The 25,788-nt window shown below is 51.7% G+C and overlaps 1 protein-coding gene and 1 non-coding gene across 2 annotated transcripts; both read right to left on the bottom strand.

The window, feature by feature from the left end:
- Positions 1 to 28: 28 nt before the first annotated feature.
- On the bottom strand, positions 29 to 25,788 carry Fbf1 (Fas binding factor 1). Its single transcript, XM_028752923.1, has 29 exons — positions 25,228 to 25,788; positions 22,338 to 22,365; positions 20,861 to 20,902; positions 19,263 to 19,347; positions 17,551 to 17,599; positions 16,583 to 16,633; positions 15,281 to 15,419; positions 14,114 to 14,191; positions 13,327 to 13,443; positions 12,936 to 13,071; positions 12,687 to 12,820; positions 11,976 to 12,072; positions 10,434 to 10,895; positions 9,180 to 9,281; positions 8,798 to 8,892; positions 8,569 to 8,627; positions 7,082 to 7,237; positions 6,853 to 6,953; positions 6,528 to 6,734; positions 5,837 to 5,944; positions 5,620 to 5,759; positions 5,426 to 5,544; positions 4,393 to 4,515; positions 4,125 to 4,310; positions 3,535 to 3,711; positions 3,324 to 3,461; positions 3,126 to 3,243; positions 1,930 to 2,039; positions 29 to 1,109 (listed from the first exon to the last, which is right to left on the bottom strand). The coding sequence occupies exons 1-29, from the start codon at positions 25,264 to 25,266 to the stop codon at positions 1,026 to 1,028; spliced, it is 3,480 nt and encodes a 1,159-aa protein (XP_028608756.1). The 5' UTR covers positions 25,267 to 25,788; the 3' UTR covers positions 29 to 1,025.
- Positions 21,637 to 21,763, bottom strand: LOC114608864. Its single transcript, XR_003709431.1, has one exon.

Genomic DNA, 25,788 nt, shown 5'->3' with positions numbered 1-25,788 from the left:
TCCCCAACAATGCAAAACCAAAACAGAATTTGAAAGAATACAGCAGTTTAATGGGTTGGATGTTGAGGTTGCGGGTCCCTCCAGGAGAGGTTCTGAAGAGCAGGGCAGCTGCCCTTACCCTCTGGCACGCCCCTCCTCTTCCCACCTGCTCCTGTAGACACGCCCTCTCAGGTGGGAAGAGAGGAAGCTGCTGTGTAGCAATTGTAGATTCTGAGTTCTAGGTCTGCTGGATCATTCCCCCTCCAAGGACCCTCCCGATTCCCTACTGGAGGGTCTTGGCACAGTAGCTACTGGAGGAGCAGCAGCTGGCCCAGGGCTCCTGCCTCATCTTCAGGCAGAGTCTCTAGCTCTCACGGCCTCCCTTCCTCCTCTGCTTCTCCACACACCCCTCTACTCCTACAGCTCCCCACCCCACCTCTGGTGGGAACCAGGATAGGGCGGAAGAAGCCAGTGTTGCTGCTGAGTTAGCTGGTCCCTGGGAAGTAACGGGACTGGGTGAGCTGCCTGCGGGTGAGATGAAGTGTTGGATGAAGTCCAAGAATCCATCTGGGCATGGTGCTCCCAGCACAGTACCACCCTTGCCCCTGGCTAGGCCTCCCACCCACTCAGCTAGAAGGCCCTTCTCCCTATTCCCATTTGAAAGACCTCTCATGGAAAGTAAAGGCTGTTCGTGGTGTATAACCCAACTGCCCTGAAATAGGCCCCTGGCTCAAAGTAGCCTAGGCATAAAGACCCCTAGTGGCTGCCATGGAAGGCGGTGATGAGCTGGGGTCTCACCATGAGACAAGCGTGGGTGATGGGTGGCCTTACTGTCACTGCTCCCTGGGGGAGGCATCTGCTGCCTCTACGCTGCAGGTCAGAGCGCTTGGGAAGAACACACAGATACCCTGTCCATACAAGACGCTGTAATCAGGCTCTGGGCAGTGCAGTGCTTCCCTAGGAGCCTTTCTCATGGAGAAGGGAGCTGCTCAGCAGCTGAAGAGAGCTCCAGGGCCAGATGCTCGCTGAGGAGGCAGTGGGCATTTTCAGGCAGAATGGTATGCCATATTGTAGGGCGCTTTCTTCAGAGTCTCCAGGAAGAACTGTTCGTTTTCTAAGAAGTCGTGGTCCTGTGAGGCAGATTCAGACTTTTGTGCACACTTTTGTGCACTGACGGGACTCCTGATACTGGAGGAGACAGCCTGCACTTGGGAACCCCCTCCACCCACTGGGTATGTGGGAGCTGAGGCATGGAGTGAGACAGGCTGTGGACTCAGTCTCGGCAAGGACTTGAGAACCTTGGAATTTATCAGCAATGGCCTCATGTCTCTGGGCCCCAGTGTCTTTGTGTGCAAACTGGAGATAAGAGCACCTCATATCTGTGTGTGCTGATTCACACCTGCAATCCTAGAGCTTGGAAGGAGGATTCTAAGGCTAACCTGGGCTACAGAGTGAGTTCCAGGACAGCCAGGGCTATACAGAGAAACCCTGTCTCGAAAAACCAAAATAAATAAATAAATAAATAATAAATAAATAAATCTTAAAAAAAAAATCTTTCAAAGCCATTTTTTTGTTTTATTTCTGTCCTGGAACTTACTCTGTAGACCAGGCTGGCCTCGAACTCACAGAGATTTGCCTGCCTCTGCCTCCTAAGCACTGGGATTAAAGGCGGGTGGCACCATGTCTGGCTTCAAAGTCAATTTTCAACAGGGGTCACACGGGACTGAATCAGGGCCCCGTACAAGCTAGACAAGTATTCTACCACTCACCACCCCAGTCCTACTGTCTACTTTCCTCTCTGTACAAGCTAGTCAAGTCTACACTCACCACCCCAGTCCTACTGTCTACCTTACTCTTCCCCTCTGTGAGCAAGACTGTGTGCCCCTTGCCGCCGTGGAGGGAGTCTGCTTGTCGTGGCTGTGAACGAGACCCGGCCCAGCGGGTACTCACCTCTTCTGCTGTATGCTTTAGCAGCAGCAGTTTGGCAAGAAGGTGTGTGGGAACCTGGGCAGCAGCTGCCTGGCTACACGGAGGAGAGGTGGAAACAGGGGCCTGGACAGCTGAGGAGAAAGGTAGGAGCCAACGTCAGGGGAACCGAGGGGCCTGGCTTTTTTCTGGAGGACCTGCACCCACACTGCCCACGGGAAGAACCAGGCCCAATGCCTGGGGGACTCTTCTAGAGAAGTCAGGTTCCATACACAGCACGTACACAGGAGAATACAACCACTGTGACTGCGGGGCCAGGGTTCTAATGTCTTTCTCTGGCCTCTGTGGGCACAGAACCCACAGACAGTTTTTCAAAAGCACAAGACAGACTGTGCTCGAGCAGGACACCCAGGAATCTCCTGCGGGCTCTGAATATACATGTGTGTACACACCCACACAAAAGCTCCTGTGGGCTCTGAATATGCACGTGTGTACACACCCACACAAAAGAAAAAGGAAGAGAGAAGCCTTGGAGCCTGTGGTAGCAGAGCACACCTGTAACCCCAGCACAGGGTGGCAGAGGCAGAGGATGACTCTGAGTTCAAGGCCTGCCTGGTTTTCAAGATAAAACTCCAAAGAAACAAAAACAAACACTGTCAACAGAAAAGAACGGTGGCTCATTATTCCCCACACTCAGGAAGAGGCAGAGGCAGAACCAACCTGGTCTATACAGAGAGTTCCAGGCCAGCCAGGGCTACACAGTGAGTCTGTCTCAAACAAACAAAACTCCCCTCAGAAAGGAAGGTGGGGCTAGAGAGCTGGCTCAACAGTTGACACACCTGTAATCTAGCATGCAGAGTGCTGAGGCAGGAGGATCCGAGTGTGAACCTAGCCTAGGCAATAAAGCAAGATCATATTTTCAAACAAAACCCCAAACCTAGCCGGGTGGTGGTGGCGCACGCCTTTAATCCCAGCACTTGGGAGGCAGAGGCAGGCGGATTTCTGAGTTCGAGCCAGCCTGGTCTACAGAGTGAGTTCCAGGACAGCCAGGGTTACACAGAGAAACCCTGTCTCAAAAAACCAAAAAAAAAAACAAACAAACAAACAAACAAACAAACAAAAAAAAACAGTAGCTTCCGGCAGCCCCTAAATTGAGTAGCTGGAGGAGGTCCTGCTGCTTTCTGCTCCAGGCTGTGTCCCGTCCTCCGGGAGTCACTTACCATCCAGGCTGGCGGCTGCCGGGCCCTGGACCCTGGAGGGCAGCCCTGGAAGGCTGGAAGGCACGTCCTGCCGCACCCGGTCCAGCTGCAGCCTCTGCTGAGCCAGGCTCAGGTGTTCCTGTGCCAACACCAAAGAGACAGGCTCAGTGGGAGGAGAGGGAGGTGGGCATGAGGGACGGAGGGGGACTGGAACCTTGCCTGGTGCACACGCTGCTCCTGCTGCCGCAGCCACTCCTGCTGCCGCTGGACCACCTGCAGCCGGCCCTGCTGCTCAGTCTGCATCTGCTGGGCCTCCTGCAAGGCCTGCTCGCCCTCCTCATACTTCTTGGAGGCTACCTGCAGGGAGGCCACTGCATCAGGGCCAGCTAGAATCAAAGGGCGGCTTGTACCACAACCTGCCAAGGCGTACCTTACTCATGTGTTCCACCTCCTGTGCACGGGCCTGGAGGCGCAGGCTGGCCCTATGTAACCTGTCCTTCTCCAGTCGGAGCTCTTGGCGCTCTCTCTCCAAAGCCTCCCTCTCAGCAACCAGCTTCTCCTCCTTGGCCCGGAGCTCACAGGCCCTGACCGTCAGCTCTGCCTGCTCCTGCAGAATTCAGTCATTGCAGCAGCAGTAACTGACTCAGAGCTACACCAAGTCTAGGCGGCCCTTGGGGGTCCCTGCCCTCTCTCCCGCCTCTGGAAGGGGACAGTAAAGCAAGGGGTTTCTGACATGGACCAGAGAGGCCTGGGACCGAGCATGGAGGCTTCTGCACGAGTCACACAAATTGTCATGTCCAGTTTCTCTGAATATAGAACCAGCTAGCAACTAAGAGAAATACGTATAAAGTACCTCAGAAAAGGCAAGTGACCTGGCCTGCTGAGCACCGGTCCAGTTTCTGTACTCTTGCTATGTCTTTAGCTGTGCTCTTAGTTCCCAGGCCTGGACCTTTTGTACCCAGGTAGGAGGGAGTCCAGGGCCCCCTGGCCATGCTCGGTCCTGCAGGCTCTGGGTCCTACCTTGGTCAGGCTGATGATGGTGCCCTCTCGCTGGGAGTCTGCATGCATCGCCCTCTCAGCCTCGCGCTCCGCCCGTTCCTTACTCAGCTTCTGCTGTGTGAAATACTCAGCCCACTCTGCGGCCAGGCGTCGCCGCTCCTCCCCACACTTAGTCATGACTGACTTCTGCTCCTCTAGCAAGGCGCTCTGTGTGGGAGCAGTGAGGGACGTGTGAGTGTCCTCGGGCAGGAACGGTGGGCTCAGCAGCTGGGTGTGGCTCTGGACTCACCTTGGCCCTCTCCAGCTCCTCCCTCTCCATGGCAATCTGCTGGACCATGATCTTCCTCTGCTCCTCCAGAGTGCGTTGGGCTGACTCTGCCTTGGACTTCTCAGCAGCCACCCGCCAGCGTTCCTGCAAGGCCCAGGGCAGGGCTGAGGGTTGACTCCCCACTCTGTTCCAGAGGAGCTGGGCAAATCTGGCTTTTCTCATGCTGTCATAAACTCCTCATTTCCAAAAAAATGTGAAGTAACAGACGCTTGGGGAATACTGTCCAGGTCCAGCTCCTGCAATTCTGAATTTGGAAGCTCCAGTACTCAGGCCAAACTGCACCTCAGAGAAGGTTCAGGAGTGCCCTGCCCTGAACCGCCAGATCTGACCCATCACCTAGCAGCCTCGAGCGCTAGGAATCCAGTTTCCGTAAACATGAGGGCAGAAGTTCAGAAAGTTTAGTCTTCCTTATACACTAGGCCTTAGTGCTGGAGTTGTGGCTCAGCAATTAAAAGCACTGACTCTTCAGGGGACTGGGGTTCAGTTTCCAGTACCCCAGAGTGACTCACAACTGTCTGTAACTCCAGCTGCAGGGATATGATGCCCTTTTCTGGCCTCTGAAGGCAAAGCAACCCATACAAATAAAAACAAAACAAAGAAAGACTAACACTTAATTCATCTATGAGTGACATGTATGGAGTTCAAACATCCTTGCACATGAGGGGCTAAATGACATTTAGTAGGCAAGTGTGTCCATCCCAGAGCCACAGCTCAGGTGACAGGTCTGTGGAAGGGGGAAGTACAGTGATGGCGGGTCTGTAGGATGGCCCTGAAGCTGGTAGCTGACGTCTGGTATTCGGTGGCCCAACCCAGGGTTGAAAACAGAAGCAGGAAGAGACGGGAAGAGTAGGCCTTGGCCACTGCGTGCTTGAGTGGATGTCAGAGAACAGCTGACCATGGGTTGGGCCTATTGGCTAGGATCAAACGCAGAGTGGCTGAGCTCGTCCTGAGTGGCCCTGAGACAGAGCCATCCTGTCCATAAGGACAGGCTCACCTGTTCCAGGAGCCGGCTCTGCTCACTCAGCCGCACTTCCATCTTTCCGATGACCTCCTGTAACCTGCTACGCTCTTCCTCCATGTCTCGCTGTTGCCGGCCCAGCCGCTCCTGCAGAACTGGAGGCGATACACAGGGCGGTCACTGCCTGCTCTCTTTCCTAACACGGGTCCCTGTTACAGAGAGGGGGCTACCTCGCAACTGCTCGTCTTGCTGCCGGATCCCCAGCTCTCGCTCTTGTGAGGTGGTGAGGTGCGAGGCCTCCACACGGGAGGACAGCGTGTTCAAGCTGCTGGAGAACTTCTCCATCTGCTCGATGATGCCGTTCAGGGACCTGGAGGATCATCAGGGCATCTCATCCTGGGGACAGCCAGGACACCCTTGGGTGGCAGCAGCAGGCAGCACACATACCGAGTATGGGAGGTGGCACTGGTGACAGCATCGATCTCCTGGTCCTTCAGCATCTTCAGCCGCTGTAGCTGGTGTTCGTGGTCCTTGCGCATCTCCAGGATGGACGCCCTGAGGAAATGGCACAGAGGCTGGGAAGGCCAAGGGTCACTGGGAGGGGCCACCCAACAGATGACACCCGAGAACATGAAAGGAAGGCCTCTGAGTACTGTGTCCTCTGCCTCCTTCAGGCATAGCCTCGTTGCCTCAGTTGCCCTGGCTCTTCTCTCTCATCTATTGCTGCTTCCATGCCACAGTACCCTGCCGCTCAGCAAGAGACGCCTTCCACAGAGCAGGAGGAAGCTGTGTGCCCGACCCCGTGTGCTGGCCCATGGGCTGCTCTGTCCTCCGGATCCCTTAGGTAGTTTCCTTCTCATCCAGAAAGGCTCAATGCTTGACTTCCCAGACCCTCCCATCCAGAGAGTGGGGAGAACCACCCTTAAGGGGCAATGGGTGTGCTCGGCCTTGAGCCTTTACCTCAGCGGGCTGAAGGGAGGGGTGAGTGTGCACAGGCCACAGAGCCACACTGGGGTCTCAAGTGCACTGATGCTGCCAGCCCGTCCTGTCCTCACAAGCCGACTCCCCAGCCCATCCTGCCCTCTGGCCAGTCCTTGCAAAACCACTCCCCTCCAACTCCCCTGCCTCTTGCCCTTACTGCTGAAGCTCCCGAAGCCGTGCGACCTCCTGGTCTCTCTCCTGTTCAGCCATGGCCATCTGCCGCTGGTGCTGGGCTATGAGCTCAGCCCTGGCCTGCTCAGCTTCCCGGCAGTATGCCGCGTGCTGGGCTGACAGCACCTCCTTCTCTCTGCGGAGCTGCTCTTCCCGCTGCTGGTAGGATGTTTCTAGCACCTTGACACGGCTTCTGTCAACAGAACACCCAACTAGAGGGCCGCACTGAGCACACCGGCATGCTCCTGGGTCCAGGGAGGAGATCTGAACCTGAGCTCAGGCAGGCCTCTGAGGCTGGAGCCACCGGGTACCTGTGTGCATCTTCAATGAGCTCCAGGTCTGCCTGGTGTCGCTGCTGCAAGCTCTCCAGCAGCCTCCCGTGCTGGGTCCGCTCCAGCTCCAACTTCCGCACCTAGGCATGGACGAACCAGTGGCACTAGGTTCTTCAGCAACCAGACTTGTGCATGCAGTCCTGCCTCCCTCCTGGTGATGCTTCCAAGCACTTCCCATAAGTGATCCCTGCTGCTCTGGAGCTCTCACCTGGGCCTCCAGCTCCGACAGTTTGGTCTGGCTCTGCAGTAGCTCAACCTGAAGCTGGGCGGTGCTGCTCTGAAGCTGCCCTTGGGCAGCCAGGAGCTGCTTCTGGTATCCCGAGCCTGGCAGCAGACTATGCATCATGGACTCTGGGAGGAGGGTCTGTGGGAGGGAGGAGAGCTGTTCTAAGGTAGAGTTGACTCTTGCTGAGCATCTCCTCCTTCACATCCTCGGCTTTTGGCCATCTGTTCTAGGTGGCTCCTGCAGGATAGGACCTGGGCGAGTCCTCTGCCTTGCAGGGAAGTAGTCAGAGATCCCTTGAGCTCCAGTCAGGAAACTGAGCACCCTCCCTCCCCAAGGACATCCTCCTCAGTGAGGAGACATCTGTAACCTCAGTTATGACAAAGCATCTGACCCTGGCCCATTAGGTTGGGCCTAAAGGCCTATGCTGACAGTTGGTTCCAGTAAGCGGCCCTTCGCCCATTGTTTCCCAGGGACACATTCCTAGCTCTCATACCTGCTAGGCCTGGGTGTCAGATGTGACTGTCCAGGCTGAAGCAGTAGGGAGATGCAGTGACAGGAAGTCAAGGCGTCTATACCTTTCCCCCCTCCTTCCCTCTCTCCCTCTCTCTCTCTCTCTCTCTCTCTCTCTCTCTCTCTCTCTCTCTCTTCTTCCCTCCCTCCCTCCCTCCCTCCCTTCCTCCCTCCCTCCCTCTCTCCCTGTAGTGAGGGCCTAGGCTGACATCAAGCTTGATTCTCCTACCTCAGTCTTCTGGACTAGGATTACAGGGGTGTGAATGAGAATGGCCCCCAAAAGCTCATTTATTTATATGCTTGGTCCCTGCTTAGTGGAACTGTTTGGGAAGGATTGGGAGGTATAACCTTGTAGGAGTCGAGGTGGCCTTGCTGGAGGACATACAGCACTTGAGGTGGCCTTTGAAATTTCAAAAGCCCATTCCAGGCCCAGTCTCTCCCTGTCCCCTCTCCCCACCCCTTGTTCCAGGCCCAGTCCCTCCCCTCCCCACCCCTTGTTCCAGGCCTAGTCTCTCCCCGTCTCCCTCCCCCCACAACCTGGGGATCAGGATATAACAGTAACTAAGACAGTACTCTTTTTTTTTTTTTTCCAAGTTGGGGACTGAACCCTGGGTCTTGCACATGCCAGGCAAGCTTTCCTCTAGGGAGTAATACATGCCCCCCCCCCATTCTTGAAGCCAGGCTGGGCTAGAACTCACTATGTAGCCTTAGGCTGACCTCAAATGAACAAACAGCATTCTTCCTGCCTCATGAGTTCCCTACTGATGCTGGCAGAGTTACACCAACTCACTCGGGAGTAGTAAGGCTAAACCTTCAGGAAGGTGCTAACAGGATGATGTCCTACTGGATATAGCTGTATATTCTAGCAGAGTGTCAAGTCCAGGTTCTTAGGTGCCTCTGAGCAGGGGGGGATTGTTCTCTGGGCCCACAGCCTATACCTGTTTGTCCTCCTTCCCTACCTGGATAGGCACAGAGAGCCCCGTAGGTTCCTGAGAATGCGGAATGTAAACTGGAGGCTCTGAAAGTCACAACAGAGAAAAGAGCAGGAGGCTCAGAGGCCTGCAGAGCTCGCCTGGCACCAGAGAGGTCTAGGGAGAGCCCCTTGTCACTCATCTTCTAGAGACCCCATGGGAGCTTAAGGTACCCTCATCACCCAGGGCTAAACCCCAAGCAAAGATGGAAACAAACCTCTGCTAGAGAAGTCCCCAGAGGCAGAGGCCGCTCCTCTCTTGGGGTCATCTACAGGAAGAACAGTAGCGGCTTGGCTCCAACTCATGGAGGCCCTGGGGACGTATAGATGAGGGGGTGTTGAATAGCTTCCATGTAAGACTGAGGCAGGGAAGGGGAAGCAGGAACACACTGGGAAACCCACTGCTGGTTGGGTAAAGGACATACATAATATGCGCCCTCAGACAGCGCTGTCATGGGTGACCAGGCACAGATGCTGGCTATGTCAGAGCCAATAAGCCACCTTGGGTCCCAGCACAACTATGCACTGTCTGTCTTCCTGGAGGGAGGCCTGGGCTGGCCCCACCACCTCTCACCCCTTCAGCCCTGTCTTTAGACATACCCTGTGACACCAGGCCTGACAGCTGCAATTCCTTGTGTGGTTGGTCTCGAGGCTTCTCCAGCAGTGGCTTGTTCAAGGACCTGAGTGCCAGCAACAGGCAGGCTGAGGAAAGTCCATGGGAAAGGTGAAGGCCCGTGTGAGCTACAGGAGGATGGCCCCAGACAAGCTCCTAGCATAAAACTTAAGGCGGTCCTCTTCCCGTGCCTCTGCCCCCACCACTTCCTCAGAATTCTTCCCAGGATGGGCCCTGGAGTTTGCGGGCTACCTTTCTCTTCTGTGGCCTGCTGCCCACCTCAGCATCCATCATGGTTCAGTAACACACACTGGAGTTAGGGTCAGGGTCATTTATCTTTGCTCAGCCTTAGACTCCAGTGTTCCCGCCTCTCTGTACCTGCAAGTCACTGTCCTCTCTCCTCTCTGTCCTGGCCCCCGGCCTCTCTGTACCCACGGTCACTGTCCTCTCTCCTCTCTGTCCTGGCCCCCGGCCTCTCTGTACCTGCGGGTCACTCTCCTCTCCTCTCTGTCCTGGCCCCCGGCCTCTCTGTCCCCGCGGGTCACTCTCCTCTCCTCTCTCCTCTCTGTCTTCGCTCTCTTGGGAACACAGCTTCCCCTCGATCTGAGGGCAAAGTCAAAGCCGCTCTCCCAAAACTAGGACCTTACAGTCACACATCTCCTCCACACGTCAGAGCTACAAGGCTGTTTCTGCTACCTCTGGACGTGGTCTTGTCAGCCTCTTTGCCTCCTGCCTACAAAGGTCACTTACCACCCACCCTCACTGGACTGCCATCTTGTAGTTCCCAGGAGCTGCCCCTCAGTGTCCATGTTTACTCAGACACTTCCTGGAGGACACAGGAAGCTCAACTCACACATGTGTTAGCCACTTTTAACCCAAGCTAAAGAAAAACCAACACTTGGCACAGTGAATCTCTTTGCCAGTTTGACAGGTGCTGTGGACAGAGCCTCTGCTCAGAGGAAGGGACAGGGGACCCTGCCACCTCAGAGCATCCTCTGTTGTTTCTTGCCTAATCCACTCAGCACCTGTCCCCATGGCAGCTAGGGTGAAGTGTTACCAGCCCTGACTGTCTGCATCTGGGCAGCTCTTTCTTTTATGCCCATCAGGAAGAGAAGGAGAGCTGAGTTGTCATCGTGCTCACAGCAGGTGCTCTAACAGATAACGGAGAGGGAAGGTGGGTAAGGCTAGCCCCTCAGACCCTGCAAATCCTTCTTACCAACCAAAGTAGCTCAAGCTCATACCTGCTAGAAGGGGTCTGAGCCAGTGACCCCAGTGAGGTCAGCTCCTTAGTGGGCCCAGCACGCTCCTCTCTGGCTAGACTTTGGGATTTCTTCTGAGATATGACATGGCTCAACCAGTCATCTTCTTTCTCCTCAGATGCTTTCAGTGAGGAGGCCTGGCTGGCTTTGACAGAGGGCTTGGCACTCTTGGGTGGTGGCTTTGCTGCTGAGGGGAGTCCAGTTGGGGCAGACTCTGAGGTTGGGGGCTGGTTTGTAGGAGGAAGGAAAGAGGGTGTCATGGGTGAGGCTTCCTGTTGGGCCTTTTGAACAGGAGAGGGGGGCAGTAGGTCCAGGTCATCATCCTTGAGGCCCAGCCAGTCAGCTCCTCCTCTCCTGGGGTGGATGGGGCTGGAAGCCGGTGGAGAGCTCTGTTTGAAGCTTAGGCTTTCTCCCTTAGGGTCTGGGCCACCTTCTCCCAAGAACCTGCTTTAAGACAAAGAGGAGCTTGTTGGACAGGGGAAGAAACCCATCTCAATAGCTCTCTATCAGCCTCACTCTCTGCTGTTAAGGGGGTGCATATCTGGCCTGTAGAAAACTGGGCACAGGAGCTCACACCTGCAATCCTAGCACCCAGGAATTGAGGCGGCACTGCTGTAAGTTCAAGGCTAGCCTGTGTTACAAAGGCCCCATGTGAAAATATTGGAATAACCACAATGAAACTCCCACAGCAGCTGGAGCACAGTCAGTTGGTGGACTGCCTGTCTAGCATATACGAGGCTCTGGGTTCAATCCCCAGCACCACAGCCAAGCAGACATGGTGCTGGATGCCTGCTATCCCAGCACTCTGCCCAGGAGAGAGGCAGGAGGACAATAAAGTCAAGGTCATCTTTGACTATATAGCGAGTTAGAGGCTGGCCTGTCTCAAAACACAGGTCAGTTGTCACGTAAGCAGGGGATCTGGAGAGTTCCAGGACAGCCAGGGCTACACAGAGAAACCCTGTCTCGAAAAAAAAAAAAACAAACAAAAAAAAAAAAAAAAGAAAAAAAGCAGGGGATCTGAGCTCCTCTTCCTCCCTCCTCAGGCATCAGGTACATGCATAGTACACAGATGTACATGCAGCCCGTACACATAAAAATAGTGAAATAAATCATCTTTAAACAAAGATAAATACTCAGAGAAAAGTTATAAATTCAGCCATTGCTGGTCTGTTTCCATTGCAAATGAGGAGCGTGTCATGGGGACACAGCCAGTGGCAGGGTTCCTGGAAGGCACTGGAGAGGCCCCACACTGCTGCAGAGTGGTGGCTGAGCTACTCCTGGGCTGAGGTTCCTCTGGGAAACCAAGTGATGTAACGGCCTTTCATGACATTCAGGGCTTCAAGCACAAGCAGGCCCACCTTGTCCTTTTGCTTCTGCATTTAGGGGTGGGAGTGAGACGCTGGTCTACCCACCTCTGCCTGGACCGTGGGGAGCTCCCGGCCTCCCTCTCCCTTTTGCTCCTGTAGACTCATGGCTGCCTGGTGGGCTATCCTGTCCTGGGGTAGACTTTCCTGTAGCTCTTACCTGACTGACTGCCTGCGCGACTGGCGTCCCTCAGAGGCCACAGTAGGCTGGTAAGCCCCAAAGGTGAGGATTTCATCATCCCAGCTATCTTCCTTGTCTGTAAATTAAAGGACTCGAAGATGACAGAGAACAAGGAAAGCCAAACTCTTTACAGGACCTGGAGGATGCTGGGCAGGTGCTCTGCCATAGAGCAATGCCTGCAGCCCCAGGGAAGACAACTAAACAAGTGGTGGCCATAAATCAATCAGCAGGCACAGAAATCCACAGAGTGCTAGACAGCCCACTTTAGGTTATCTCATGACGGTGTTTAGCAACGTGGGTTCCAAGTGAACCCGTTGTTACAGGTTGTGGTAAAACTGGTTTGAGCTACATCTGGTGGCTCATACTTACAACCCCAGCACTTGGGAGACTGGCACAAAATTATCATGAATTCGAAGCTAGCCTAGAGTAATATTCTGTCTCAAAGAAAGGAAAACACTGGGAATGGTGGCTCATGCCTTTAATCCCAGCACTGGGGAAGGCAGAGGCAGGCAGATCCTTGTGAGTTCAAGGCCGGCTAGGTCTAAATAGTTCCAGGTTAGCCAGGGAGACCCTAGCTTAACAAAACAAAACAACACTAAAACCCAAGGGGTCAGGGGGCCAGACAGAGAGAGAGCAGTCACCCCGAAGCCTGTACAGACTCCTCCCCTCCCATCCTCTGGGCAGCCTCACCCTCTGGCTTCTGATACTTCTTGTCTAACTTGAACTCTCTGCGGTCCCCAGTGGCTGGGCGAGTGAGGAGCTTGGCAGCTGTGTCTCGACCCAGCAGTTCATCCAGCTTGGAGCGAGCAGGAGGGGGCCCTTCCCTGTGGGACAGATGCGCCATGACATGGGGTTCCCATGGTGCCCCAACCTTTGAGCTTTTCCCTGGGCCTTCGGCACCAGTCTGGTCAGGGGCTCCCCCTTCATAAGGACCCTTACTGGTTTCCTGTCTTCTTCCCCTCTGCCTTGGGGCTGTCTTCAAAGCCCAGGGTCGTCATGATGTCATCCCCTTCATCAAACAGCTGTTCTTTCTTCCGGATGGGCGTATCCCCAGGGGTTAGAGGAACAGAAGGACCTAGGAAAGGGAACCAAGGCCCAATGCTTGGTGACTGAATGGGGTGGATGGTGGCAACAGTTTGCATTTGTCTGGTTTATCCAGGGACCTGACTCTAACCCTGCTCCAGGGTCATACATTCACCTCCTCACTCTGAGCACCTGATAATCTCCTGGTTCTGGACAGGAAGACACAGGGGCCTGCATGCTGAGGTATGCCTCTGAACTAGAAAGCTGTCGAGACCCCTGGGACCAGGAATAAGACTCTGTATCCTACCTTGGCCTGCTGCTGTGCTCGGACCCTTGGAAGCAAGTTTACTCTCTATCGCTGGTGGTTTCTTGGCAGTTTCTTCTTCCTCATCAGAGAGAAGTCCTGCCAGTGGGTCTTCAAAGTCTCATGGCCAGAAAGAAAGACAGAGGTCACCCTGCTGTGCTTTGCTTAGGAAAAACAAGCTGGAAGCTGAGGCAGCCATCACTCATGCTTAACAAGGTCCTGAGCATCCACAGAGTGGGCTCTGTGGGGACAGCAGACACGAAAGGGCTTGAGCGAGGAGGCAGGGAGTTGGGTGAATCCTGGGACTCCTAGAAACATCCTTAAGACATGAACCCATGGGCTGGAGAGATGGCTCAGCAGTCAAGAGCACTGACTGTTCTTCCAGAGGTCCTGAGTTCAATTCCCAGCAACCACATGGTGGCTCACAACCATCTGTAATGGGATCCAATGCCCTCTTCTGGTGTGTCTGAAGAGAGTGACAGTATACTTATATACATGAAATAAATAGATAAATATTAAAAAAGACATGAATCCATTCATGAAGAAAAGGGACTTTCCCCCTATATTTCAGAAAATCTTCAGTTTGATGCCTGGCTTCAAAGTCTTTGCAACGTAAGTTCCTCAAACATCCCGGTGGATAGAACACTTAGCTCCTCTGGGAATTCTTGAGAACTAAATTGTGACCAGTTCTCTTGACTTAACACAAAGACTTGGCTTTCAGCATCATTACCCAAACTGCTTCAAGTCAAATGTTCCAGAAAGTGGGTTGGGGGAGACAGGACTCTGATACCTTCAAAGGAAAACTTCTTATACTGAAGCCCAAACTTGCTGGAAGCCGGAGGTGCCTTCTTAGTGGGAATGGTGTCCCCTACAGGAAGAACAGAGGAGGCAATCATGGGGCTGTGATTTCTCTTTTTCTTTCTTTCTTTCTTTCTTTCTTTCTTTCTTTCTTTCTTTCTTTCTCTTTTTTTCTTAAAGCATTATTTATTTAATGTATGTGAATACACTGTAGCTGTCTTCAGACACACCAGAAGAGGGCATCGGATCCCATTACAGACGGTTGTGAGCCACCATGTGGTTGTAATGGAATTGTAATGTCAATATCTAATATGTAGGCTATCTGATAGGCAACCTCTGTGAAAGGGTTGTTAGGTTCCCATGGGGGTCGTGACCCACAGGTTGAGAAACATTGCTGTAGAACATGTCTTAATGACAAATGGGGGAGGGCCTAGCACTTTCTGGGTAGAGTCATCTCTAGTGGTTCTGGGTTCTATAAGAAAACAGGCTGACAAGCCATGTGAGCAAGCCAGTAAGCAGCACCCTCCATGGCCTCTGCATCAGCTCCTGCCTCCAGGTCCCTCCCTGTGTGAGCTCCTGCTGTGACCTCCTTTGATGAGGCACAGTGATTTGCAAGTGTAAGTCAAATACACACTTCCCTCCCCTGGCTGCTTTTGGCCATAGTGTCTCATCACAGCAACCGTGACTCTAACTACACAAGGAGAGGAACAGACCTTTCTCCACATAAACACACACAATTTGACCCTTGACCTCTTCATCCTAGATTTGACCCTTGACCTCTTCATCCTAGGCACGGGTGGTGGTTTGAATAGGAATGGCCCCCATAGACTTATACATTTGAAAGGATTACAAGGATTAGGAGGTGTGGCCTTGTGGGAGTGTCACTGGGGGTGGGCTTTGAGGTTTCAAAAGCCCATACCAGGCCCAGTGTCCTCTCTCTGCCTGTGGATCAGGGCATAGCTCTCAAGTACGTAGACAGCACTATGTGTGCCTCCATGCTCCCAGCCATGATGACAATAAATGAAATTTCTGAGATGGAAAGCAAGCACCCAGGGAAATTTTTGTTTTTAAGAGTTACCTTGGTCATGGTGTTTCTTCACAGCAATAGAATGTTGACAAAAACAACACAGAAAATTCACAAGAGCTATCTTCCACATACCTTTCTCATTAGCCGTTAATGCTCCAGCGGGCTTGGGATTGCTAGGTACTTCTTTCCCAGAACGCTTTGCAGTTCCTTTGCCGGAGGGTGGGTGAGACTTCATCCGACCAAAGAGATCGCCATCCATGCTGTCCAGGTCCTAGGGCAACAGGAGAGCGAAGCCTGGTGTCTGGGAAGGTGCTGTGGGGTTTGATGTCTAAGATCCCCCAAGGTCCCTAAGAAAAGTCTTGGCTTCAGGGCAGTGGTATTAGGAACTGGGAACCTTGTAAAACTCCCAGGTCATTGGTGGCAGCCCCTGAAAAGAACTGCAGAACCATTCTGTCACACTTTCTCCCTTCTGCCATTTGCCACCCTCACCAGAGTCTAAACCAAATCCTGCTCCCAGCCTCATCTCATCCCTCCGACACCGCACCTCCCAAACTGAGCTAAAGAAATGTCCTTTGTGCCAGGCGGTGGTGGCACACGCCTTTAATCCCGGCACTTCTTGGGAGGCAGAGGCAGGTGGATTTCTGAGTTGGAGGCCAGCCTGGTCTACAGAGTGAGTTCCAGGACAGTCAAAGAAACCATCTCAAAAAAACAAAACAAAACAACAACAATAAAAAACCCAATGTCCTTTGTAATGGAGTGCTTTGCTGCTTTGCTGCGGCAACATAAAGCTGAATGGCTTCCGGGGGAGGAGCACTGCAGGCTGAGGGCAGCTGTGCCAGGCACGGAACTGTGAAAGGAACACAGAGCCAAAGGCAGGCAGAGTGGGCCGTGGGAACTGGGTCATGAGACTACGGAAGAGCCATGAGGTCACACGGGCACAGTGTGAGGACATGAAAGTCATGCCCAGCTCTGCTGGCCCTGGGGGGACACGGAGACAAGAAGAAAATGGACACAGAGCTTCACAAGGCTGGAACCAAGAGCTCTGCCTTGGCCAGGAAACCATGTCGAAGCAAGACAAGAGTGCTGCTGACTGAGGAGTGGGGGCCAGAGCACTGAGGTGCAGGCCTGCTCCCCGGGCACCGGGAGCCTATGTGCTTACTAAGTATAAAGACTCATTCTAGTCTTTATACTTCTCATGAGCCCTCTTGGCAGGGGTTTAGAGTGAAACACAGGAAAGGCAGGGACAGACGTTAGAGGAGACTTTATTCTGCTCATGTCAGAGACCCAGCAGGCAGGTCTCTTGGCTCCCACTAGACCTGCAGCATAGATGTTCCAGGGTCCACACAGAGAGAGTCATAAATGAGAAATTCCAGTGGTGTGGACTGCTGACCGTTCACCCCGCCCCAGCCTTGAAGACACACAGCTATTCACTACCTTCATGTTCTGCAAGAAGTCCTGCGGGTCTGCATCCGAGACGCTGGAGACCTGAGTCCACAGGTGGTGAAAACACAGACATGATGTCAGTCAGGACCCAACAGCACGCGGGGTCCCCAGCCCTAGTCACCCTGCTGTCCAGCTCGGGCAGGGCCTGACTGACACAGCATAAACGGGAGGGTCTCTTATGCCCACCCTCCAGGGATCAGCTTTTCCAAGCTGCCCCTCTGTGGAGACCCAGAAGGTATCCCCATTGTCTGCTCCTCTCAGCTGCAGAAGCCATTCCCACCACAGGACTTGAGGAAGACCACTTCCTAACCATGCAGCCAGACAGCTTGGACTTTCTCACTGGAAGAGGCGATCCCCAACTCCTGCAGTTGGGGGGCTCTGCCACCCAGCTCATTGTTCTAGTGGGAAGACAACGGGTGCTGTTTGGTTCCAGTTAGCAATCCATGGACACTGCTCTACTTTAGGAATCAAGTACGAATCTGGAGGTATGGTGTCACATGGTACAAGCTAGCCAGAGCCACACAGCGAGACCCTATCTCAAAAACCCAAAATGAGCCAGGCAGTGGCACATGCCTTTAATCCTAGCACTTGGGAGGCAGAGGCAGGCAGATTTCTGAGTTCGAGGCCAGCCTGGTCTACAGAGTGAGTTCCAGGACAGCCAAGGCTACACAGAAAGATCCTGTTTTGAAGATCCAAAGCAAACAAACAAAAAGGGAAAAAAAGTACAGGCTGTGCATGAGTTTCACATCTGTAATCGCCATCTCGTCTGGAGCTGAGGCAGAAGGCTCCACTTACAGCCTAGCTAGGGCCACACAGTGAAAACTCTATCTCAGAATGAAACAAAATGATCAACCCCCCTGACTTTTCTAAACTCTTCTGTAAGCAGCTCTAGGCCATTCCAGTCTCACTGTCTGTGGGACATTACTACGGTCAGGGGCTGGGGAATGGACCAGGCTCACCTCAGCATCAGCTCCTGCCAATCCTTCAACAGTGTCTTTTGGGAGGAACCTGCAAAGAGATGAGGTCGGCAATGGTCCCTGTGTCTGGACCACTAGATTTTAAAACATTAAGACTGAGGTGTGGGGGTGTTACTCAGTGCTAGAGCATGTGTTTAGCATGTACAAGGCCATGGGTTCAATCCTGGCATCAAGAAAGGAAGGATAAAAAGAAGAAGGGAGGGATGAAGGAAAGAAGGTAGGAAGAGGAAGAGGAAAGGAAAAAGGAAGGAAGGAAGGCAGGTAGGCCAGTGGAGAGTAACAGCACATGCCTGAAATCCCACCACTTGGGAAGTAGAGGCAAAAGGGTTAGGATGGCCACCCCCAGGTACATATCCAGCTTTAGGCCAGTTTAGAGCACATGAGACCCTGTCTCACAGAGTTGTAGATCAGCCTTATAGTCAAAGTGAATTTGGAGAGATTTTTCCAGTGCACCGAGATAGAATCTCAGATAACTGTGTATAGTGTCACACACTTTTAATCCCAGCACTTGAGAGGCAAAGGCAGGTAGATCTCTGTGAGTTCTAGGACAGCCAGGGTTACATAAGGAAACCCTGTTTCACAAAACAAAACAAAAATTCAAAGACCACGTAGTACAAAACTTTCATACTTAATTTGTGTTTTTACTTTTCTTTAAAGCAGTGAAGTCCTGTGAACATAAGTTGTTAATAAGTGGATAATTATTGAGGCCAAGGGTGAAGTGACAGAAAACTGGGTGTGGTCTTGCATGCTGCATCCCTGGTGCCGGATGAGGAAAGGCCTCGAAAATAGGAGAATCCCTGGAGCTCCCTGCCAACCAGTTCAGGTGATTGGTGAGAACAGCAGATCATGTCTCACAGGAAGGGAGAGCAACAGGGAAAACACCCAGAAGACTGACCGCTTTGGGCTCCATATGCATGCACACACACACACACACACATACACGCTTACACTCACACTAGTTAGTGATAGTTAAAGTGGGGCACGGTGACACACTGTAATCCCAGTGTTTAGGAGGCTGAGGCAGGAGGACTGTCCCAGTTCACTATGGGCAACATGGTTAGTAGCAAGCCAGGCATGATTATACAGCACGACCCTGTCTTAAAGCAAACAAACAAAAATAAAACAAGCAATAAAACTAAATAGCAAAAACAAACAAACAAAGTTAAGAGAGAGAGAGAGAGAGAGAGAGAGAGAGAGAGAGAGAGAGAGAGAAGATTTATTTATTTAATTTTGGTTTCTCTCTTCTTTTACAACAGGGTCTCACTATAGCTCTGGCTAGCCTGGAACTTCCATGTAGACCAGCCCGGCCTCAAGCTCACAGAGATCTATCCACCTGTTCTTCTGGGATTAAAAAAAAGCGATCCCAACCCTACCAAGATGAAAAGAAGAAGAAAGGTGGGGTGTTCATTCTCAAGAGATCAAACAAATCTGAAGATCAGGGATCTGAGGCCATCTCTCATTTTGGGGATAAGGACACTGAGGCTCAGAGAGGTCTGGCATGACCCAAGAAACAGGTGGAAGACTAGAACTCAGGCCTTCAGACCCCCAGGCCTGCAGTCTTTTACTCTCAGATTCCATGGACATCAGACATGAGGGGATACGTTGAAACTCTCAACATTAACTGTGGCCACTGGTCAAGACGGAGTGCAGCTGAGGGACAGAAGGCTGGACAGAAACGTGCCAACAGTGCTTACTTTGCCTTTGAGGACGGCCACTGAGGTGAGCTCGCTGTGTCTTTGGCATGTGACGCTGGCTCAGCAGGCTTCTCAAGCAGTGTGGCTGGAGCAAGGGAACAAGAAAAGCTGTTCAGTCACTGAAGCAACACCGCAGGGACAGCGGCTCCTCCACTCTCCTACACCTCCCCACAGGAAGGGCACAGCCTGATGCCACCCCCGAGAAAGACGTGAGTGAACGAGGGTACAATTCCAAGTAGGAAGCTAGTCCCAGATCCCAGGAGAGCATGGGCAGGTCAACCCCCACCCTTGTGCCACACGAAAGGCAGACACACAAAGGCTTCCTCAGAGTCCTACCCATAGACTCAGACACGTGTGTTCTCCCTGGGACCAGGAGCCTCGCTGCTGCCCGGGATGCTCTGTACACCCCTCAGCCCTGCTCCTCAGTGCAGCAACACGGACGGACACAACCAATAAGTGGCTAGCTGCCACAGCAGCTCATGCAAGGGAGTCTAAGGCAGGAGGGTTTCCACGAGCTTGAGGCTAGCCTAGGCTACACAGTGAGACCTTGCCTCAAATAAAAATCAATTAGTCGGCAGGATGGCTCAGCAGGTAAAGGTGCTTGCCACCAAGCCTGATAAGTTGTGCTCAATTCTTGGAACCCACAGAGTAGTTGCCTCTGACTCTCACATGTGTGCTATGGCATGAGAGTGGACCACCCCTCCAAAACCAACCAAACAAACAAAAAATAAATAAATCCAAGAGATCGTTTAAAAGGAATACTATATAAGGAACCTGGGGCTGGAGGATGTGGCTCAGTAAAGAAGCACAGGGCCTGAGCTCCACTCCAGCACTACAGAAAACCCAGAAGAGAGCTCTCAGTTGTGTGCCCCATTCACGAACCATCAAAGCCTCTGAACAGATTCGTCTCTAAAGATGACAAAGAGTGTCATAAGTGTCACATGGGGAGATACTCAGCAGCAGCGGAAACAGAATCCCAGCCACTCATGGCATGGCCAAGACCAAAAAGATGGGAAAAGCCAGACCTAGTGGCGCAGGCCTGTGCTCACAGCTGCTCTGAAAGCAGAATGAAAAGCTCAGTTCTTCCCTGAGTCTGTGAGTTCAAGACCAGTATCACAGCAAAAAGTAATGAAAAATGAAAATGTCACAAATGAAAAGTAATAAAAGTAGGGTCAGGGAGCCAAACACTGCTCGGTGCTACGACGGCTACCTAGCATGGATCAGGCCCGGGTCAATCCCCACCTCAACAAACAAATAAGAAAATACAAATCAATCAATCAATCAAACAAGCAAGCAAACAAACAAACAAAAAAAGCTGGGAAATAAGCACTAGTGGCAGGAGCAAAGCAGGAGCGGCGTACTTGGCTGTGGGATGTACAGTGGAACGGTTGCCATGGGAAACCATCTGACAGTTTGTGAAATTAAAACAGGGTCCCCACATGGTCCAGCAAGCACTATGACAATTTGTGAGAGCTGGTTCTCTCCTTCCCCACGTGGGTACTTCGGTGGAACTCAACTGGTCAGGCTTACACTTTGGCTGGCTGAACCTCTTTTCAGTTTCCCTCTCACACCCAGGGAAAGTAAGGGACAGTACTTACTGTCATCTCCCAGGAGGTCACCAAGGACATCATCGATGGATCCTGAAAACAAAGGGGCCATAAGGACTTCAGAAAGCAAGAGTGGCACTTATAAACTTGAAGGCCTGAGACTTCTGTGTCCCAGAGTTCCCTGATCCCAGAGGCTGACATAAGCCTTCCCTGGTCAACAGATGGTTTCTAATGGCAACAATTGATGATACCGAGTTGATACCCTCGGCTAGTTTAAAATAACTTTCTTAAGAATGATGATGGTTGGGCTGGAGAGATGGCTCAGCGGTTAAGAGCACTGACTGCTCTTCCAGAGGTCCTGAGTTCAAATCCCAGCAACCACATGGTGGCTCACAACCATCCGTAATGAGATTCGATGCCCTCTTCTGGTGTGTCTGAAGACAGCTACAGTGTACTCATAAATAAAATAAATAAATAAATCTTTAAAAAAAAAAAAAAAAAAAGAATGATGATGGTTTGTCAGTGAAATCTTTCACCCAAAACACAAACGACAGCACTCGGTCTTCCAGCCTCTAAGAGGGCAGCGTGGCAACTGCACACACACAGGCTCTCTCTCTGTGCCTTCCATCTGACACCACCCAGAGCTGCACTGGCTGCACCCTTCCAGTTACTTTCTGACAGAGACACAGAGGACAAGCATGTTGGAAATGATCCTCCTAGCCAGCCTTACTTGCCTTGACCTCCCTTAACCTCAAACAGTATGTCCTTGGATTCAGAGCTCAGTAAGAAATGTTTTTTTCTAAAACTTCATTTATTCACTTGATTTTAAGTGTCGGGTAGTACAGTCAGCCCTGTGGCTCTCTCCAGGAAGGGCTGCTCTTCCACCCCTTTCTCTAGGAGGAGTGTATCAGCAAAGTCTGGCTTCCTCAGACTCAGCCTTCTTGTTCCTCCAGCTTTTTGTTGTTTTGTTTTATGACACAGGGTCTTTCTCTACACAGCCCTGGCTGTCCTGGAATTGTGTAGAGCAGACTTACTGACTCAGAGAGACCGGCCTGTCTCCACCTGAGTGCTGGGATTCGAGTGGTGTACTAACACACCCAGCTTTTCTTATTCTTTTAAAATTGGAGCAGAAATATGTGTCCCAACCTCCTGTGGAGGTCAGAATACAATCTGCAGGAGTCGGTCGTCTCCATCCAGGCTTAGGTCCTAGGGGCTCTGGTTGTCAGGCATCAGACACCATCACCTGCTAAGCCTGCTCACCAGATTGTTCTGTTTTGTTTGTGGGGGCAAAAAGGCTCTCAGCTAGGCAGAGACGACACATCCCTTTAAGCCAGTACTTGGGCAGAGGCAGGCAGATCTCTCTGAGTTTGAGGCTGGTGAATTCTAGGACAAAAGAAGAAAAAGAAGAAGGAAGAAAGAGAAAAAAGAAAAGGAGAAAACAAGGAAGGAGAAGGAAGGAGGAGGAAGAGGAGGAGGAGGAAGAAGAAGAATACTTAGATTAAGGGTGATAATTCACGTTTCCACTTACCTTTCAATCCTTTCTTGGTTCTCTGTGCCTAAAATGGGGGAGGGAGGAATAACATCAACAAAATCCAACCGTGAGCTTGTTTTAGAACTGGGCAAGAAATATGCTTTGTCTTTCTCTAGGCCCCCAGAGGAAGCACTTACAGATGAAGTCAGTTCTGTTTTTCTGCAGCTTCTGAGAATGATTTACTCAGAGCCCAGAAACAGCCCTTACAGGCCAGCAGAGCCAGACTGAGGACGAATACCTCTCCTCCGAGTTACAGATACCACACACAAAAGCCTCCCAGACAGATGCAATAACCAGAACGTTTTCTTCTGTTCTGTGTGTCTGAAGGGTGTCTAAAAACACTTCCAGTGTCCCCCAACAACTGGATGGGGGGCTGTCCCTAAATCTGTTGCCTGCCTCTGGATCCTGTTCTCCTAACTAAGCTGCCTTGTCTGGCCTCAGTGGGAGAGGACTGGCCTAGTCCTGCAGTGATTTGATATGACAGAATGAGGTGATACCCATGTGGGACCTCCCCCTTCTCAGAGTACAAGGAGAAGGAGGGGCTGCGTGAGGGAGGGTACCAGGAGGGAGGCCTGGGATTAGGTTTATAAAGTGAATAAATAATGAAAAAAAAAGTTTCTTGAAGGAAATTCAGAGGACTCAGAGGCTCAAGATACAGGCCAGTGTGGCTCTCGCCTTCAGTTCCAGAACTTAGGATTCAGAGGCAGGAGGATCTCTACAAATGCCAGGCTAGCCTGGTCTTCTACATAGCAATTCTAGGCCAGACAGAGCAACAGCGAGACCTGGCCTCAACAAAACAACAAAAATTGAGGCTTAAAAGAGACTTTGCTCACTGCTTAAAGTGTGTTTGTTTTTTTTTGGGGGGGGTGGGGAGGAGGGCTGAGAGGGGTCTTCCTGTGTAACTACTGGCCTCGAGCCTGCAATGTTGAAACAGGCTGGCCTGGAATTACAAGAGATCTGTCTGCCTCTGCCTCTTCCTCCACATTCTGGGATTAAAGACTCAGCTCAATGCATAAGTGTCTCCAATGCTGCCCTACCATGGGACCATCTGCTGGTCCTTGCCACAAGACTTCTATGCAGCCAGGATGCTGAGGGTGGGGTGGGACAGGGCAGGGCAGGTCTATCTTCACCCATCTTATGCTATACTCTGCCTACCATCCTGGGCTCGGGGCTTTTTCTGCAGCTCCTCACAGCACTGTCCAGTCATGTGACTTCTTGCCCAGCAAGTTCATCTTCCCTAATAGAGAAAAATCAAAGGAACTGCTTAAGAGCTGAAGCTGGAGGCCACTGAGGAGCCATGAGCACAAACTGGTTCTGCAGAGGATCTGAGGTGGGTTCTCAGCATTGTGTTGGGTAACTCACAAGCCCCCAGAACTCCAGGTCCAGGGGAATCCAGGCCTCTGGCATCCATGGGCATCTGTACCCACATGCACACATACATTCATATAACTAAAAATAAAATCAAGACATGGCATAATCCTGAAATTCCAGTACTTGGGAAGAGGTTAAAAAAAAAACCCAGAAGCTCAAGGCCATCCTTAGCTACATAGCAAATTCAAGGCCAGCCTAGGCTATGTAAGTCTCAAAAATAAATAAATGCACGAATAAATAAACAGGTAAAATTCAGCATTTCCCAGTGCTTGACTCCAACGCTATTAAGGATCCTTCACTTAAGAGATCAAAACCCTGCAGGGCAGCAGTGATGCAAGCCTTTCTTTAATCCTAGCACTCAGGAGGTAGAGACAAGTGGCTCTCTTTGAGCTTAAAGCCAGCCTGGTTTACAGAGCAAGTTCCAGGACAGCCAGGAATAGGTCAAACTTATTTCTATAATCCCATAATTTCTGAACTGAATGTCATTCAGTGAGTAATGGTGCTTTTGGCACCATACCTACTATCTGAGTTGGGTACTCCAGGACACATGATAGAGATAGAGAACTGACTCCTACAAATTCTCCTTTTACCTCCATGTGCATATGTGCCCCACTACCTCAAATGAATAAGTGAAAAAAAGAATTCCTGAGGTGGGTATGATAATACGCACTTAGTGTCAACCCTAGAACTTGGGAGGCTGAGGCAGAAAGATCACAAGTTCTAGGCCAACCTGAGGTATGTAATAGAAAAAGTGACCTGGAGGTGGTGGCACTCAGGAGGTAGAGACAGATATCTCTGGGTTTGAGGCCAGTCTGATCTACAGAGAGAGTTCCAGGACAGCCAGGACTACACAGAGAAATCCTAACAAACAAACAAAACAAAACAAAAATCAAAAGAGAGTCAGTGGGCGTGTGCTGCTCTTCCAGAAGAGCTGGACTGCATCCCCAGTACCCACACAGGTTTACAACCTCTGTCGCTCCCATCGGGGACAGAGGAATGGATCTGATGCATTTTCTTACTGCCCAGAACACTTCATGCATGTGGTGCACAGACAGACACACAGACAAAACACCCGTATGCATAAAATTAAAATTTTAAAAAGAAGAAAATGTTAGGCATAGTGCTTCATACTTGCAATCCCAGGACTTGGGAAGCTGAAGCAGGGTTGCCATGATTTAGGGAACGACTTTAACCTAAGTAAGTTCTTGGGCTAGGGTGAGCTCCTGTCTCAAGAAACAGATTGGGGGAGGGGGGAGGGAGAGAGAGAATATATGAGAATTCCTTTTTCACTTATTGGGCTCTCCTTGGCTTGGAGAGTATTTCAAAAGTAGTCCACATCCTTCACATCCTGGCCCAGGTCCCTTGGCGGGAAATTCTCTGTAGGCAGCATCCAGCACAAAACCTGACAGTGAGTACTGGTTTCTCCTTTCACAGATGATAGACATTTCATACTGGGAACAGAATTTCCCATCATTCCCTACCTCCTCCTTGCCTCTTTCACGTCGCTCAAACCCACCTTCACATGTCTAGGAAGAAAGGCGGCTGCGGCGCTCATCTGTCTTCTCGGTGTGCCTAGCCTCTTACTAAAATGCAAAGTGTATCTGGGGTTGTGGACACAGGGGAATGCTTGTGTTTCTCCCGTGCAATGGCAACTTTAGCGACCTACACCAAAAACTTCTGCTATCTCCTATGCATTCTGTCGCAGCTTCCAAAACAGGGGGACATATTCTAGGGGAGGCTTGTAAGGGCCAACGTATCCCAGAATAATGTCACATCTTCACATATTCAACCAGCTCCATGAAGGCATTTTCAAATTCGTGAGCCCGCTTCTCAGCCACAGCGGTTCCGGGAGTGTTGCCCCAGGCCAGGCATGGTGCCCCTCAATGTTCCATCCCCCGCGCGCCCATCCCATCTGAACCCAGACACAATAGCGCTTCTCCCTAATCCCTAGGGACCCTGTTAAGAGCCGTCCTTTCAGAAACAAGGCCACGGAAACCCAGCCCAACCAGAGCCCCGGGTTTCGACTCCACTCAGTCCGCTCGGATCGGCCAGGCCTACCACCTCTACGCCGGCGACA

This window comes from Grammomys surdaster, unplaced genomic scaffold (assembly GCF_004785775.1).
Source record: "Grammomys surdaster isolate TR1022 unplaced genomic scaffold, NIH_TR_1.0 125940, whole genome shotgun sequence".
NCBI classification, from domain to species: domain Eukaryota; kingdom Metazoa; phylum Chordata; class Mammalia; order Rodentia; family Muridae; genus Grammomys; species Grammomys surdaster.
The sequence above is the reverse complement of the archived record's forward strand: the minus strand, read 5'-3'. Positions and strand labels throughout refer to the sequence as shown.